Here is a 17,582-nt window from a genome sequence, read left to right as displayed (position 1 = left end):
TTCCCCAAATAGTCTTGTCTCTTCTCACTGAATGAGGAAGTGGGGAGTACGTAACAATTCCACTGGTGGTACTTTATAGCATATAGTGGTGGCACTTGAGATCTGTTGGCCATGGAAACCCCATTGCCTTGCTGCAAGTCCTATTACAATTACTGGTAAACTCTAGATTGGAGCTGATACCGCAGCTTGGAAAAATCTGTTCGAATCTTTATCCGCCGGCATGAAATTTCTGGGCAGCTAGACAACTTGAGACCTGCCGGTCACAGAAACCCATCACTGTGCTGCGAGTTATGCTGCAGTTATTACTGATATTCACTATAAAACCCAGATTGGGGTTGATACCGTGCCTTGGAAAAATCTGTTCAAATCTTTATCTGCCTGCATAAATTTTCTGGGCATCTAGGCAACCTGATGACTGGAATTTAAAGTGTTATTTATTTATATATAAAAAACCACCCCCTTTGCAAATCATTGCAAAATGATCACAGGGTAAGTCACAGCGCAGTATACAAAATATATAAAGCCAGTCAATAAAATTACTGTTAAATTCAGACAGTCTGTCCCATTTTATAACTAGGTTAATATAGTCAAAAGCCCTGGATAAGTGGAGTTTTTCATCTGGTGCTGAAAATTAGGTATTGTTGATTTCACCATAATCCAGAGCCAGGGTGCTGTTACTAAAAATGCCCTATTGTGAATCCCTATAGTGTTTGTGCCTGTGAAATGATGAGTTTAGGCTTCAGTTTTTGGTTAGGGTATGAATTGGGTGATTTTTGGTGATTCAACTCCGATTTTATAAATCTGTGCGTTTCTGAGGTGATTGCAGTAAGGATGTTGATGGATTGTTGACTGTTTTATAAGGTCACAATGATTAATGATGATAAACTTAATCAGGAACCTGGAGGGTACCACATTGACATATAAATTATCCTCAGTACAGGAAGCAATGGATGTGAAAAGGTTCAAACCCAATTAAGTCTGTTAAATTCTTCTGATTATAGGTGTAACTGACACAGTTTAGTCTTGACTCTTATCTTTACCCGACATCTAGTAGACAATAACTTACTTTGTTCTCATTTTAACATGCCTAGTCCTTTATCCCAAAGGCTGGCGTGGAAGAAGTTGCAGTAATTTTCTCCGCCAAATTAACTCCGTCAGTCAATTGATATTTTTTTTGCCAAACAAAATAAGCAGTTAAATGTCAGCTGGTCTGCTGCAGAGAAAACATAATTAAAATGGGTTTTTAACCAAGCATTGTTTTAACTTGGGCTTATCTTTGTCTGTTGAAGGTTATTACAAAGCAATGAATGGATCATCTCCCTCGATTTTCATTGCATACCTGAAATCTGTTTTCACTAAAGTTCTGTATAGTCAAGTATGCTTACATAAATGCTGAAGATGAGACGGCGATGAATGATCCCTGTCTGCTGCAAATGTGACTTTAGCATAGCCATCCTTAGTGAACTATTGCAGTGTGAAACTCAAGCATTGGCATTAGTTAATAACGTTGTCCTCTTTCAGGTATAATGGCAACCTCATGGCTTCTTGTATGCATAAGCGGTGCTCAGCCTCAGGCTCTTGCTGTCCTCCTTCCTCCTCAACACATGTGGACAGAGGCTTTTGGGTGCAAGTAAGAAAGAGCTCTTTATCCAGGCGAGCAACAGTATAGGCATGGTAGCAGACGCAGAATTCAGGGGTCACAAATAAGGACTTCAGGGACCATTCAAGAGACATTCAGAGCTGCAGTGAAGATGTACCAACAGGTTGCACACTGCCCACTAAGCTTTTAATAATAATAATAATAATAATAATTTATTATTTATACCCCGCCCATCTGGCTGGGTCTCCCCAGCCACTCTGGGCGGCTTCCAAAAGAATATTAAAAGACTGTGATACATCAAACATTAAAAGCTTCCCTAAACAGGGCTGCCTTCAGATGTCTTCTAAAGGTCTGGTAGTTGTTGTTCTCTTTGACATCTGGTGGGAGGGCGTTCCACAGGGAGGGCGCCACTACCGAGAAGGCCCTCTGCCTGGTTCCCTGTAACTTGGCTTCTCGCAGTGAGGGAACCGCCAGAAGGCTCTCGGTGCTGGACCTCAGTGTCCGGGTAGAGCGATGGGGGTGGAGACGCTCCTTCAGGTATACTGGACCGAGGCCGTTTAGGGCTTTAAAGGTCAGCACCAACACTTTGAATTGTGCTCGGAAACGTACTGGGAGCCAATGTAGGTCTTTCAAGACCGGTGTTATATGGTCTCGGCGGCTGCTCCCAGTCACCAGTCTGGCCGCTGCATTCTGGATTAGTTGTAGTTTCCGGGTCACCTTCAAAGGTAGCCCCACGTAGAGCGCATTGCAGTAGTCCAAGCGGGAGATAACCAGAGCATGCACCACTCTGGCAAGGCAGTCCGCGGGCAGATAGGGTCTCAGCCTACGTACCAGATGGAGCTGGTACACAGCTGCCCTGGACACGGATTTAACCTGTGCCTCCATGGACAGCTGTGAGTCCAAAATGACTCCCAGGCTGCGCACCTGGTCCTTCAGGGGCACAGTTACCCCATTCAGGACCAGGGAATCCTCCACACCCGCCCGCCTCCTGTCCCCCAGAAACAGTACTTCTGTCTTGTCAGGATTCAATCTCAATCTGTTTGCCGCCATCCATCCTCCAACCGCCTCCAGACACTCACACAGGACCGTCACCGCCTTCACTGGTTCTGATTTGAAAGAGAGGTAGAGCTGGGTATCATCTGCATACTGATGAACACCCAGCCCAAACCTCCTGATGATCTCTCCCAGCGGCTGCATATAGATGTTAAAAAGCATGGGGGAGAGGACAGAACCCTGAGGCACCCCACAAGTGAGAGCCCAGGGGTCTGAACACTCATCCCCCACCACAACTTTCTGAACACGGCCCAGGAGGAAGGAGCGGAACCACTGTATGACAGTACCCCCAGCTCCCAGCCCCTCAAGACGGTCCAGAAGGATGTTATGGTCGATGGTATCAAACGCCGCTGAGAGATCCAGCAGAACTAGGAAACAGCTCTCACCTTTGTCCCTAGCCCGCCGGAGATCATCAACCAGTGCGACCAAGGCAGTTTCAGTCCCGTGATGAGGCCTGAATCCCGACTGGAAGGGATCCAAATGGTCCGCTTCTTCCAGGCGTGCCTGGAGTTGTTCAGCCACCACTCGCTCAATCACCTTGCCCAAGAATGGAAGATTTGAGACTGGGCGATAGTTGGCCATCGTGGCCGCATCTAAAGATGGTTTTTTAAGAAGCGGTTTAATAACCGCCTCTTTCAGCGGGTCTGGGAAGACTCCCTCACGGAGGGAAGCATTCACCACCCCACGAAGCCCATCGCCCAGCCCTTCCCAGCTAGCTTTTATAAGCCAGGATGGGCAAGGATCAAGGAGACAGGTGGTTGGTTTCACTCGTCCAAGCAGCCTGTCCACATCCTCGGAGGTAACAGATTGGAATTGATCCCACGCAATTTGACTAGACAGGACTCTAGCACTCTCCCGCCCTGGCCCTGCTCCCACGGTGGCATCGACCTCTTCCCAAATCTGAGCGACTTTATCTGCAAAAAACTTTGCAAAATCATTGCAGGAGATCATGTGGCCCGTACTGGGCCCCGATGTAGCAGGTGGTTCCGCTAGATTGCGGACCACCTGAAAAAGTCTCCTGCTGCTGTTTTCTGCAGATGCAATAGAGGCGGTGAAGAAAGTCTTCTTCGCCGTCGCTACTGCCACTTGGTAGGCTCGACATTGAGCTCTAACCTGTGTCCGGTCAGCTTCAGAATGGGTCCTCCGCCATCGGCGCTCTAGCCGTCTCAACGATTGTTTCATTGCCCTCAGATCCGTGGAAAACCACGGGGCTGTCCGGGCTCCATGCAATCGGAGAGGGCGCTTCGGAGCCAAACAGTCAATAGCCCTGGTTAACTCCACATTCCAGCGGGCCACCAGGGAATCAGCTGAAAGGCCATCAACATGGGATAAAGCATCCCCTACCACTCTCTGGAAACCATTTGGATCCATTAAGTGGCGGGGGCGGACCATCCGAATCGGTCCCACCTCCCTGCAGAGGGGAAGGGTTGCGGAGAAGTCAAGTTGCACCAGGAAGTGGTCTGACCATGGCACTTCTTTTGTTTCGCTTTTACTTAGTGTCAGATCACCAACATCCATTGAGGTAAACACCAGGTCCAAGGCATGTCCGCGGCTATGGGTTGGGCCAAACTTATTCAGGGACAGCCCCATGGAGGCCATGCTTTCCACGAAGTCCCGAGCGGCCCCTTGTAAGGTCGTGTCGGCATGGATATTAAAATCCCCTAGGACAACCAAGCTAGGTGTCTCCAGGAGGATATCCGCCACGACCTGAAGCAGCTCGGGCAGGGAATCCTTGGTGCAGCGGGGAGGTCGGTACACCAGAAGGAATCCTGTACTGCCCCTATTGCCCAACTTCCAGAACATGCACTCAGAAAACTGGGTCTTCCCAATAGGACGCCTGGTGCAAACTAATGACTTCCTAAAAATCACTGCAACCCCCCCTCCCCGCCCACAAGGCCTGGGTTGCTGTGCGTAAGAGAAACCTGGTGGACAAGCAGCGGCAAGAACAGGCCCATCAGCTTCATCCAACCAAGTCTCTGTTACACATGCCAGGTCAAATCCTCCATCCATGATCAAGTCATGGATTGCAGTGGTTTTATGAATCATCGACCTGGCATTGCACAGCAGCACCTTCAGGCCATGTGGGTATCCCTTGCTGATTCTAGTATCCGTCCGGTCAGGACCAGACCCGGAGGCAGGGATAGTCCTCAGACAACGACTAAACCTGCCTCCTCTGTAATGACAAGGTCTGGTCTAGGCATGAGACTGTAGGGGACGCCGGTGGTGCTGTGGGCTAAACCACAGAGCCTAGGACTTGCCGATCAGAAGGTCGGAGGTTTGAATCCCCACAGCATGGTGAGCTCCCGTTTCTTGGTCCCTGCTCCTGCCAACCTAGCAGTTCGAAAGCATGTCAGAGTACAAGTAGATAAATAGGTACCACTCTGGCGGGAAGGTAAACGGTGTTTCCGTGTGCTGCTCTGGTTCGCCAGAAGCGGCTTAGTCATGCTGGCCACATGACCCGGAAGCTGTATGCCGGCTCCCTTGGCCAGTAAAGCGAGATGAGTGCCGTAACTTCAGAGTCGTCTGCTACTGGATCTAATGGCCAGGGGTCCCTTTAGCTTTACCTTTTTATGAGACTGTAGTGTATTTAAGAAATATGGTTTATTTACACATATTCACACCTGACGCCTTAGTGGAGGTGTCTCTTGCTGCTTCTCCCATAGCTTCAGCAAGCTTGGGTCCAGAGCAGAAACCAGCCATGCTCCCTGGTCTCTTGGTGCAACCGTTCCCAGCCAGCCCTGCATGCAGTTCGGGCTCCTCCTTTCTTCTCCCAAACCCTTGCAAAACGCAACCCAAGCCACATGCAGCATGGCCACACTGTTTTCCCTTCAGGCTAAACTGGAATGCTAAACATTTCTCTGCCCGTTGTAACCCTGGCAACCCCTGTCTCACAGATTCTAGGGTCTTCCCTTGATGCACTGATGACCATCAGCATCCTTGCATTTCTTAACAACTTATGCCCAGGTGATACCCCAGCCTGGAAGGACTAGCTCAGTCTACATTTTTTTCCTTACTAAATCCAACATCTGTCAGCTCACCTTAATTCTCAAGGTACTGATTCACGTCCGTTTGCATCAGAATTTGGAGAAATCAAACTGCTCAAGCTTTGTCAAGAAGGACAGTGACAAACTGGAACGTGTCCAGAGGAGGGCAACCAAAATGGTCAAAGGCCTGGAAACGATGCCTTATGAGGAACGGCTAAGGGAGCTGGGCATGTTTAGCCTGGAGAAGAGGAGGTTAAGGGGTGATATGATAGCCATGTTCAAATATAGAAAAGGATGTCACATAGAGGAGGGAGAAAGGTTGTTTTCTGCGGCTCCAGAGAAGCGGACACGGAGCAATGGATCCAAACTACAAGAAAGAAGATTCCACCTCAACATTAGGAAGAACTTCCTGACAGTAAGAGCTGTTTGACAGTGGAATTTGCTGCCAAGGAGTGTGGTGGAGTCTCCTTCTTTGGAGGTCTTTAAGCAGAGGCTTGACAACCTTATGTCAGGAGTGCTCTGATGGTGTTTCCTGCTTGGCAGGGGGTTGGACTCGATGGCCCTTGTGGTCTCTTCCAACTCTATGATTCTATGATTAAACCCCAGCACCCAGGAGTCTGCAGTGGTTCAGGGCACCCACAAACACATAACAGCAAGTAAATCATTGATAGGCTGGAAATTCTCCTGTTCTTGACCTCTTGGAGGTATCCTGGTGTCCCTTTTTAGGTGGAGCAGTTGAGACCTGGGCAGATTCATTTTCTAACCGAACTTTTCACTTTCCCCCTTGGGTCTCGCCAGCAATGCTGGAGACATTTGTGGTGCTATTTGTGCTGTGAAAGCTGCAGTAATTGCTTTCAGAGTAGGTCAGTTGTAACGATTTCTGCGTAGTGAAGTTGTTTGGGAGAAGGGCAGATTGCACAAGATCTTTTGCCGTTTCGACAAGGTTTGTTTGAGCTACCAAAGTCTGTTTGTTTGCTATCAATTACCGGCAGGGTGCCGACTCAATTGATACACGGGTGCTCTTTGCACATTTAGATTCGGAGGGTTGCGCTGCTCTCTAAAGGTCATGCTTTGGAGAAAACAAGATCAAATTAGTCACCTGCGCTGTACGCCGAATTTCTCAGGGCTGTTAAACATTCAACCTCTTCTGTTCCGGCTAAAAGAAACAGCCATGCTACAAGGTTCAGGTGCAGGGACATTTCAGTAGCAACCTGTAATGAATATAAAGTCACTAAAACGAACGATCCTTCTTATCATTCTGTAGCTGCTTGTGTGAGACTAGTCAGAATCTGAAATTGCCCTTTTCTGGACCTTGCATCTCAATCCCTGGTGATGGCACATTATCAAACAGATGTGTGAAATTCCTTCAACTCTGTAAGCTCGCAAAGATTTGGAAAAACTGGGGTTCTTCCTTTGCCTTGCACAGCTGCCAGCAGCAGATGAGGCAAAGCCCCTTTGAGAAGTACGGTGGTACTTTGGTTCTCAAACTTAATCCGTTCCAGAAGTCCGTTCCAAAACCAAAGCGTTCCAAAGCCAAGGCGCGCTTTCCTATAGAAAGTAATGCAAAATGGATTAATTTGTTCCAGACTTTTAAAAACAACCCCTAAAACAGCAATTTAACTTGAATTTTACTATCTAACGAGACCATTGATCCATAAAATGAAAGCAATAATCAATGTACTGTACTATAAAATAAATAAGACAGTATTGTAGATGATAAAAATTAAAGTTATTTTTTTCCTTACCTGTACTAATGATAGTCATTGTTTGGATGGGGGGCTTTTATCCATTTCCACAGTCACACAATCAGTCAATCAATCAGTAGCTGAACTGGGTTCCACACAGTCACAAAAACAAACTAACCGAAAAAGCCTCAAAAACAAAAACGCAAAATAAGTAGCAAAAACAGAAGTGCCAAACTTAATCCATTCCGGAAGTCTGTGACTTCTGAAATGTTCAAAAGCCAAGGCGCAGCTTCTGATTGGTGCAGGCGCCCTGGAAACAATAGCCAACAGCTGCATTGGACGTCCGGCTTTCGAAAACTGGAACACTTACTTCTGGGTTTTCGGCGTTTGAGAACCAAGGTACCACTGTATGGTGGTTCTCATGCACCTTCACCACACATATATAGGAGTCTTGTTGGGGGTGTCTGCCCGGCTCCCAACATCCCAGAATCATGCTTCAAACTCTACTGTTTTCACCTTGTGCCGCTCTGTCCAGTTCACAAAATGCAAAGGCAACGAGGTCTAGTGGGTAAATGCAAGTATTTGACAAGAGTTGTCCTACTGCATCCAATTACATTTGTGTGGACTCTGGGTTAGCTTCCTCCAGACTGGATTATTGTAACTCGCTCTACGTGGGGCTGCCCTTGAGACTGACCCAGAAACTCCAGCGGGTGCAGAATGCTGCAGCGAGACTCCTTACGGGGTCTTCGCTGCGAGATCACATTCACCTGGTGCTATACCAGCTGCACTGGCTCCCGGTGGAGTACAGGATCAGGTTTAAGGTGCTGGTTTTAACCTTTAAAGCCCTATACGGCCTAGGGCCCTCATACCTACGGGACCGCCTCTCCTGGTATGCCCCACAGAGAAACTTACGGTCTTCAAATAAAAACATCTTGAAGGTCCCAGGCCACAGAGAAGTTAGGCTGGCCTCAACTAGAGCCAGGGCTTTTTCGGCCGTGGCTCCGATCTGGTGGAACACTCTGTCACAAGAGACCAGGGCCCTGCGGGACTTGACATCTTTCCGCAGGGCCTGCAAGACAGAACTGTTCCACCAGGCCTTTGGCCAGGGCACAGCCTGACTCCCTCCCTCGGCAATCTTCGCAGAGCTCTGGCCCAATGGTTGCCAGTGGCTTGAATTAATTAATTTTATAATTGAATGATTTTAGAGTGTTGTTTGTGCTGTACTTTTGTATTGTTTTATTGTTGTTAGCCGCCCTGAGCCCGGCTTCGGCTGGGGAGGGTGGGATATAAATAAAATTTATTATTATTGTTATTATTATTATTATTTTAAGAAATGATTGCTATAATTTAGCTGTGGAATTTGTCACTTTCGTTCCAATGCCAGCTGCCAATCATTTCTCTCTCTGTGCATTTGTAGCAGAAGAGGTGCACCTCCATCTAGCTCTGAGCAATGAATGATTTTATGCATCTGTTTGCTGTCACAAGTCATACGCCACATAAAACTGTAGTTTTAAGTTAGGTTACAAAAGAGATGCAGAGGATAAAATCAATTAAAAATAACCACAACATCAGAAAAGCTTACTTAAGATGCCTACTGAAATAATAATAATAATGAAATAATCATCACCAAGCTGCTGTAGTTTGCCTGATCTCAGCCGGAATAAATTTCCACATAATTGGGCTCTCCCTGTCGGGCCACCAGCAACTCTCTGAGACTTTGGCGATTGGGCAGTCCTTAAAGAATTGGGCAGCCCTTAATGTTTCCTGGGACCAAGATGTTATGGGCTTTTAAAATTAGCACAAGATCTTCCACTTTGAAAAGCAGCAGGGACTGTAAAAAGAACAGTGATTATTCAGTTCCTGTAGGGATATCGCTGGTGGGGAAGTGTGCTCCCTCCGGACCCCATTGCCCCACTCCGCGATATCCCTACAAGTTCCTGCGGCATGAGGGACTGAGGGCAGGGAAACTTTGCTTGGTTTTGAGCAATTGGAAAGGCTTTTGGGTACGCTGACCTTCAAGAAGGAGTTCAAGAAGGACACTGACAAACTGGAACGTGTCCAGAGGAGGGCAACCAAAATGGTCAAAGGCCTGGAAACGATGCCTTATGAGGAACGGCTAAGGGAGCTGGGCATGTTTAGCCTGGAGAAGAGGAGGTTAAGGGGTGATATGATAGCCATGTTCAAATATATAAAAGGATGTCACATAGAGGAGGGAGAAAGGTTGTTTTCTGCGGCTCCAGAGAAGCGGACACGGAGCAATGGATCCAAACTACAAGAAAGAAGATTCCACCTAAACATTAGGAAGAACTTCCTGACAGTAAGAGCTGTTCGACAGTGGAATTTGCTGCCAAGGAGTGTGGTGGTCTCCTTCTTTGGAGGTCTTTAAGCAGAGGCTTGACAACCATATGTCAGGAGTGCTCTGATGGTGTTTCCTGCTTGGCAGGGGGTTGGACTCGATGGCCCTTGTGGTCTCTTCCAACTCTATGATTCTATGATTCTATGAAAAGAAAAAAAGAGAGACTGCGGGTAGACTCTCACAGCGTCTGCCTGCAAGTCTAGTTCATTGTACTTCTGATTCTGCATATCAGTGATTAATGTCCCTGGAAGACAGGTCTCGGTTTTCCCCATGGCAAACTGTTGGAAGCTGTCTTTGGAGTGTGCAAATGTATGCTGATGCCATATTTGCTATGGACATGCTCAGTTGGAAGTACCCTGTATAGGAAGTATGGGGTCAGGCATAGTTATCTGGCGTTTATTCAGTATACTGAGTCAAAAACGAGAGCAGTGGCCCAATGCTATGTGTCGAATTCTGCAACAAAGGCCGTGTTTCGTTTAACTTCTTTGCAGCAGGCTAATTTGGACTGGTACAGGTAGCGCTGTGGTCTAAACCACTGAGCCTAGGGCTTGCCGATTGGAAGGTTGGCGGTTCGAATCCCTGCGACGGGGTGAGCTCCCATTGCTCGGTCCCAGCTCCTGCCAACCTAGCAATTTGAAAACACACCCAAAAGTGCAAGTAGATAAATAGATACCAGTACGGTGGGAAGGTAAACGGAGTTTCCGTGTGCTGCTCTGGTTTCGCCAGAAGCAGCTTAGTCATGCTGGCCACATGACCTGGAAAAACTGTCTGCGGACAAACGCCGGCTCCCTCGGCCTGTAAAGCGAGATGAGCACCGCAACCCCAGAGTCGTCTGCGAATGGACTTAACTTTCAGGGGTCCTTTACCTTTTTTAGCTTTAATTTGGACTGAGGCTGCGGTGTGATAGTTTCCTAGAAAGCTGGTCAATCATAATAGTGCCAGTCATGCCAGACTTCTAATAGTTGTTTGCCCCTGTTAAACAGATATAATTCTAAGTAGCAGCTGACCTCCAGCTAAGTAATACTCATAGCAGACATGTTGGAATCAATGGGTCTATTCTGGTATGATTTAATTGGATATCATTCTGTGTTGGGTGATGCAGGTTTGCTTCATGGTGATAATGATGAATGCAATTCTGGGCTGCATCAATAGGAGTATAGCATCTAGATCAAGGGAAGTAATAGTGCTACTGTATTCTGTTCTGGTCAGACCTCACCTGGAGTACTGTGTCCAGTTCTGGGCACCACAGTTCAAGAAGGACACTGACAAACTGGAACGTGTCCAGAGGAGGGCAACCAAAATGGTCAAAGGCCTGGAAACGATGCCTTATGAGGAATGGCTAAGGGAGCTGGGCATGTTTAGCCTGGAGAAGAGGAGGTTAAGGGGTGATATGATAGCCATGTTCAAATATATAAAAGGATGTCATATAGAGGAGGGAGAAAGGTTGTTTTCTGCTGCTCCAGACAAGCGGACACGGAGCAATGGATCCAAACTACAAGAAAGAAGATTCCACCTAAACATTAGGAAGAACTTCCTGACACTAAGAGCTGTTCGACAGTGGAATTTGCTGCCAAGGAGTGTGGTGGAGTCTCCTTCTTTGGAGGTCTTAAGAGGTCTTTAAGTACAACCATATGTCAGGAGTGCTCTGATGGTGTTTCCTGCTTGGCAGGGGGTTGGACTCGATGGCCCTTGTGGTCTCTTCCAACTCTATGATTCTATGAGAAAAAAACCTGTACTTCTTGACCTCTGAATTTGTACCTCCTAGTAGAAATTCTGAATTTGTATACCCTCAGAAAATCTCAGAATACTAACTTTGGAGAGACTTTATTGCTACTGAATCCGGGGACAGATAGAATGGATTTTCGAAAAACTGTAACTGTATCCCGGATGCTTGAGGTCCCTTTTAAATAGTTTGTCAACAAAATCCACATTAGGCTCTCTAGTATCACAGAATTAAAAAAAAAAATCTCTAGCAATATTTTAACATTTCCACAAAGGGTGTGAGGAGATACTTTTAAAACAGTTTGGCAAGAAGAGATGACAACACTTTGCCGAAAGGAGGGGAAGGATAATTACGAGAGTTTAAGGATAATTTATTGGCTGTATTCATATTGAAGTTTTTTAAAAAGTAAAAAAGAAGGACTAAATCATGACGGGATGCTACATTTTTAGTTTCTCTTCACAGGCTTACTGGAAGTTCGGGGTATGTAACAGATGGACCTGGAAACTATAAATACAAAACGAAATGTACATGGCTTATTGTTGGAAGGTAAGAAGCAAACACCTTTATATTCACGGGATGGAATTGGGCAGTATTCTTGCGTGTATGTAGCTACATCATGATGTTTTTAACTGCTTTCCCAGTTGGCTTATATTTTGCTGTCCAGGAAAGAATTGCTCTTGAACAATTATTGAAACTGGCTCTAATTTTGCATTCCAGTAGTGTTATGCTGTTGTTTTTTGGGATGAGAATTCTTACCAAATTTAAGAACAGTTCGTAGGCCACGGACTGGTCCAGTCCGTACAAATACGGCATCCGTCTCGCTTTACTTTGGGGAATCAGACTTCTTCCTGGCCTGTAGCAAAGACTACAGCCTGTCATTTGGAATAGAGCTGTGAGGATTAAGCCCCAGAGAATCTGTCACCACCCATTTCTTCAGGCTGTGGTTCAGCATCAGCAGAGATAGGGAAAGATCTGAGTTGTATCGGGTGACATAATTAAAAAATACCAACAATTTGGTGGTCCGGCTTTCTGATCATAGCTACTATTCTCCTTGGGTTGGCAAAAGAGAGGGAATATTGTTCTCTCTCAAGCTTAAACTTGTGGGTCACAGTTATTGTTCTCTCTCAAGCTTAAACTTGTGGGTCACAGTTATTGTTCTCTCTCAAGCTTAAACTTGTGGGTCACAGCCTAGCTGCCCAGATATTGTGCCAAAGGCAAGAGGAAGCATATTTCATGACTTTTCCTCTTGTGCAAGGAAACAAAACCCAGCATTTCCCCAATGAAAGCTGGGACTTCTCTCATCCTGTCCCAAATTCACATTTATTCAGACAGACCTTCAGAGGTTCTGTCAACCTTTCAGCCAAGGTCCTTGCTTTAACTACAATGATATTTGATTTTCCCCCAGGCAGATTTTAGTGGTTTCTTAGCAGGATTTTTTTTTTAAATTAAGAATGGCGCTTTTATCGTTCCATTCCTTTTGAAGGGTGCTTATGTTTTTGTTCAGTCATAATGTTTTGTGGTATTTTTAGGCTGGATGCTGGCAAGCCCAACCTATTTTGAGATTCTGGAGCGCTTGATGCATTTACGTTTGCGTGCATATGTTGGATCAGATGTGACAGAATATATATATCTACACAAATGAAATTTCTACATGGAAGCAGTTGCCTGTATTGAAGAAGCACCCCCTGAGTTGTTAACCTTATTCCTGTGTCTGCGAAATGTGAATTAGTTAGGAGATGTCATTGCAGTCCTTGATGTGAAAGAAGAGAGCAAAACTGAATATGAGTGAGGAGACTATGCTAAATTTTTGAGATACATCCGTTGTTGGACTGGACATTTTCAGGCAAAATATCAGATCTTTGAATGCGCACATGTCATTTTAATATTGGGGTGGGGATTAAAAAGTGTGGCACCCCCCAGCTGCAGTCTATAAAGATTCAGTCCCACAACAGTGGCACTGTGTGACTGCTCTGATAATATTTCCTTCCTTTGCGAGTCCAAACTGCCAAATTATTGTCAATAGCATGAAGCTGGTCAGCAGGACCGAGCTTTTACATAGGAATATTTCCTCATTGTGTTGAGATTATAATAGCCTGCAGAATTTCAGCTTTGGCTAATTCTTCAGGATTTAGTAAAACCTATTGTATGGGGACTAACTTGGAAGAAATGCTCACTACAAAAAAAGTGGTGATGTAAGTTATGAGGCAACAGTCATTGCGTCACAATAAAATAACTTGAAAGAATAGACGATGATACAATATGAGAGGTGAGCTGTGGCTTTCCTTACAAAAAAGAGCAATATGTTGAGGATCTGTGGAAATAACGCTGCCTGTTTCCTTCCCACAGGCCGAACTCGATCCTTAGGCTCCGTTTTAATCACTTTGCGACGGAATGCAGCTGGGACCACTTGTACGTATATGATGGGGATTCGATTTATGCTCCATTACTGGCTGCTTTTAGGTAAGCCCCAGAGAACAGTGTGAAACTAATTGGTTTGTCGTATTTGTTTGATGTGATTCTTCATGTTTTGTCTTGAAAGTCGGCGGTTCTTTTTTTCTGTCCTAGGATCAGGAAACGCAGGGAAAGTACTATGCTGTATATTTTTTGTTTGTAGTTCCCACATTACTTGAGTCTCTACCCCTTTGCATATCTGTGCATGTGGTGAGCACAGGAAAAGCCTTTGCACAGCAGTCCTCACTGTGCTGTGCTGCCGCTCCACTAGTTTTCCTTTCGACTCACATTGGAGCTTTGGTTGATTCCAGCCAAATGGGATGGGTATGCATGATTTGGCTGCCTTGAAAACCCTTTTCCTTGCCCATCAGGTGCCTTGACACTTCAGTATTTCAACAGTAGATGCACTTGGGTTCCATGTTGCTTTTATTCAGGTGCCTTAGGAAGGGGTCAAGGCTGAGAACTTGACAGTAGTCCCGTTTCTTCTTCTTTGCCCAGATGTCATATAGTGAGGCCGTGGTTCATCTGGGAAAATAATATAGATCTCTCCCACCCTAGTCATTAGCAAAGATCTTGCAGATACTTGCTTTGTATTGCATTTTCATCTGTAAAGCTGAAGTGAGCTAGATACAAGTTGGCTGTTCTGATTAATGGGGTTTCAGGAAGCTTAAAATCGGTGTGTTTTGAAATGGCATAAAAGGAGAAATCACCGCCTCGGGATAAACACCGTTTTATACATAGAAATAGTCTTTTACCTCCTGTTTTATCTTGAGATGAACTTGTTCATTTTAACACTTGCCAGTTTGGCAATCCAGAATTGCCTTAAGTGAACTTAATTTAGAGCAAAGTTAAGCAGATGTTTCTGGGTTTGGCGTCTTCAGCTCATGCTGTTGACAAACTTATAAGTGTTTCTTCTTGCAAGTAGGCAAGCTCTGATATTCCCCCAGGTGCCTAAGAATAATGAACTTCCCCATCACTTGTCTATCTGATTTGCTGCTGGCTTCTACAAAGTGGATTCTGATCCCTAGGTAATATAATGCTGACTACAGCTTGACTCTTTCGATGATGTCTTCATATGGCCTAAAGCTTCTAGGTACTGATGACAAACACAGTTGGGCAAGTGACTGCCTTGACATCTTGTAAGCCCCAACTTCATTAAAAGTCCCGTCCCGCCTGATGGATCTGCTGTCATTCAGTTGCATCACACGAAACCATCATTGGAGCAAGAATTAAGACTGACATGCTTAGCTCGGTCTAAGTCTCCTTTTCTCTCCCTTGACTGCCAGTGTTGCTTACACCTTCAAATGGCAGCTGGAACCTGACAGCTGCCTTAAGCAACCTCATTGGACTTTTGCTCTGTAGATACCTGCATCTTCTGGTGCCTTAAATAGCAAATCCTGGGTAGTCAAGTAATTTTCCCATTCTGGAATCTTGGCTGGCAGGCAAACAGGTTCCTTCTAGAAGAATAAAGTCCTGGCATTCTACTGGTTAACTCTGCTATTACAATGGGTTTGTCTATGAACAACTACTTCAACGGCCTGGAGATGTTTTAATAGTTCTCCACTGTGATGGGAAAACAAAGCACTTGTTGTTCCTAGCTGCCCCTCCGTTGAACAATTGGGTTCACTTGACATTAAGCTATGATGAAACATTGACTTTAGAGTGACAGGTATAAGAGGGCTGCAAATATATAATTAATCTTTAGGCACCTGAGCCCTACGAGGGTGCGTCAAGTGTGAAATTATTTCTCTTAATGCTTTAATGTGCAAAAGTTGAGTGGCAGTAATTTTTCTCTAGAGAAGGTCTTGTTTGTTGGAACCTTGCATATACCAAGGTGTCTAGCCAAAGGATTTCTAACCAGAAAAAAAAAGCATTCATATTGCAAAGTGGTAGATGAGATTGGACAGGCCATCTCAGGTGTGTGATGTGGGGTGCTGACTCTTGCAACCCATGCATGGCCCACCTTAGCTATTGTTGTTGTTTAGTCATTTAGTCGTGTCCGACTCTTCGTGACCCTCTGGACCAGAGCACCCCAGGCACTCCTGTCTTCCACTGCCTCCCGCAGTTTGGTCAAACTCATGCTGGTACCTTCGAGAACACTGTCCCACCATCTCGTCCTCTGTCGTCCCCTTCTCCTTGTGCCCTCCATCTTTCCCAACATCAGGGTCTTTCCCAGGGAGTCTTCTCTTCTCATGAGGTGGCCAAAGTCTTGGAGCCTCAGCTTCAGGATCTGTCCTTCCAGTGAGCACTCAGGGCTGATTTTCTTCAGAATGGAGAGGTTTGATCTTCTTGCAGTCCATGGGACTCTCAAGAGTCTCCTCCAGCAACATACCTATACCATTTGCATATTATGAGACATGCACCTTTTCTGTGCCTGAAAGGACCTCCGTTCACTGAGGAGGTCAGTTCTTCTGGAAGTCTGCACATGCCCCAGAACTATGGGTGTGATCAGGCTTTGCTTTGATCAATGAGAACATCATTGTGATCACCGCAGTTGTGTGAATCAGTGCAGATGTAAGCTGGAAGTGCGTGGCAGTCACGAGCAAGCAAGAGGTTGCACTTGGACTAATGTAATTCCAGTATCCGGTGCTGTATTGAATGTGAGCAAGACATATAATTGGCTGGTTTTTATATTACTTTACTGTTTTCATTGGAATTGTTGTGTTCTTAGTTTCTGTATTTGAGGTACCCCACCCTGGCATCACTTGCGTGATGAAAGGTGGGCTAAAAATGAAATAAATAAAAGGGGCTCTGATCTCTCATTTTGTGTGTTTGTAGTTCTCAGCTAGCATCCCCTTCCTTAATTAGATGAGTACCCTTTTGCATTGTTTGAGAAACACAAGAGCTCTTTATGTGAAGGACTGTCTGGTCCAAGGCTGGTTGAAAAGTGAAGAACCATTGGAAGGCACAGCAAGGGGCCCACCCACAGCCAGCACCTGGAGAGATGTATTTCCATTCAAATTACAGAAATTTCGACTTCGTGGCAATTCTTAGGTGGCATGCTATCTCCGAGAGAAATATTTTTATTTTATTTTATTTTATTTTATTTTATTTTATTTTATTTTATTTTATTTATTAAATTTATATACTGCCCTTCATCTGATGAGCACATGCAACATGAAAACTCCATCCATATATGTGTGTGTTGAATTCTTGAGTGTTTTGCCTCCTGTGATTTGGAGCATTTTATATGTAGTTGAAACCTTTCCATTCTCGAAAAGTACAAAAGGAAGATAAATGGTGTTTGAAAATATGTTTGATTTTGATCGCTTTGACCTCTTCCTGATTTTTGAGAGAGACAGAGTTTAAATGGACAAGACAGATAACTGATCCCTGTTAGTTGCTCTTGCAAGTGCCCCCATAGGTCTTGCTCTCATCCATTTGATTTGATTTTAAATGTGCATGGTTGCATATTTGCCCATCTAAAGATGATGATGGGAGGGGTTTTTTTAATGCGTGCCTTCATAATTAAAACCAGATGCATTATCCAGATTAAATGATTCGGATATTGACTCAGGTGAATGAGAGTTTCATTTTAGTGAGTAAGGCTGCAGTCCTAACCCCACTTACCAGGAAATGAGCCCCATTGAATGCAGTAGGACTTAACTCGGAGCCATCACAGTGTGGCTTGTGCCACAGGTTGTATAAATTGCGCTACTCAGTGATATTGATGGTATTCGCAAACTGTTCGACCGTCAGATGTTATGCTTTTGTCTCCATATATTACTTT

At 45.3% G+C, this 17,582-nt stretch overlaps 1 protein-coding gene across 1 annotated transcript in view; it reads left to right on the top strand.

Moving 5' to 3' along the window:
• ATRN (attractin) overlaps positions 1 to 17,582 on the top strand; it is a gene marked incomplete at its 5' end in the record, with an annotated part of 172,161 nt that overhangs the window by 45,754 nt on the left and 108,825 nt on the right. The window contains 2 exon segments of the mRNA XM_083398154.1: positions 11,864 to 11,947; positions 13,748 to 13,861. Of these exon segments, the coding sequence (XP_083254280.1) occupies positions 11,864 to 11,947; positions 13,748 to 13,861 (198 nt within the window).

The sequence above is a fragment of the Podarcis tiliguerta genome (assembly GCF_965153285.1).
Source record: "Podarcis tiliguerta genome assembly, chromosome: 9".
In the NCBI taxonomy this organism is placed as follows: domain Eukaryota; kingdom Metazoa; phylum Chordata; class Lepidosauria; order Squamata; family Lacertidae; genus Podarcis; species Podarcis tiliguerta.
Note: the sequence above shows the minus strand (reverse complement) of the source record. Positions and strands in the feature narration are given on the sequence as shown.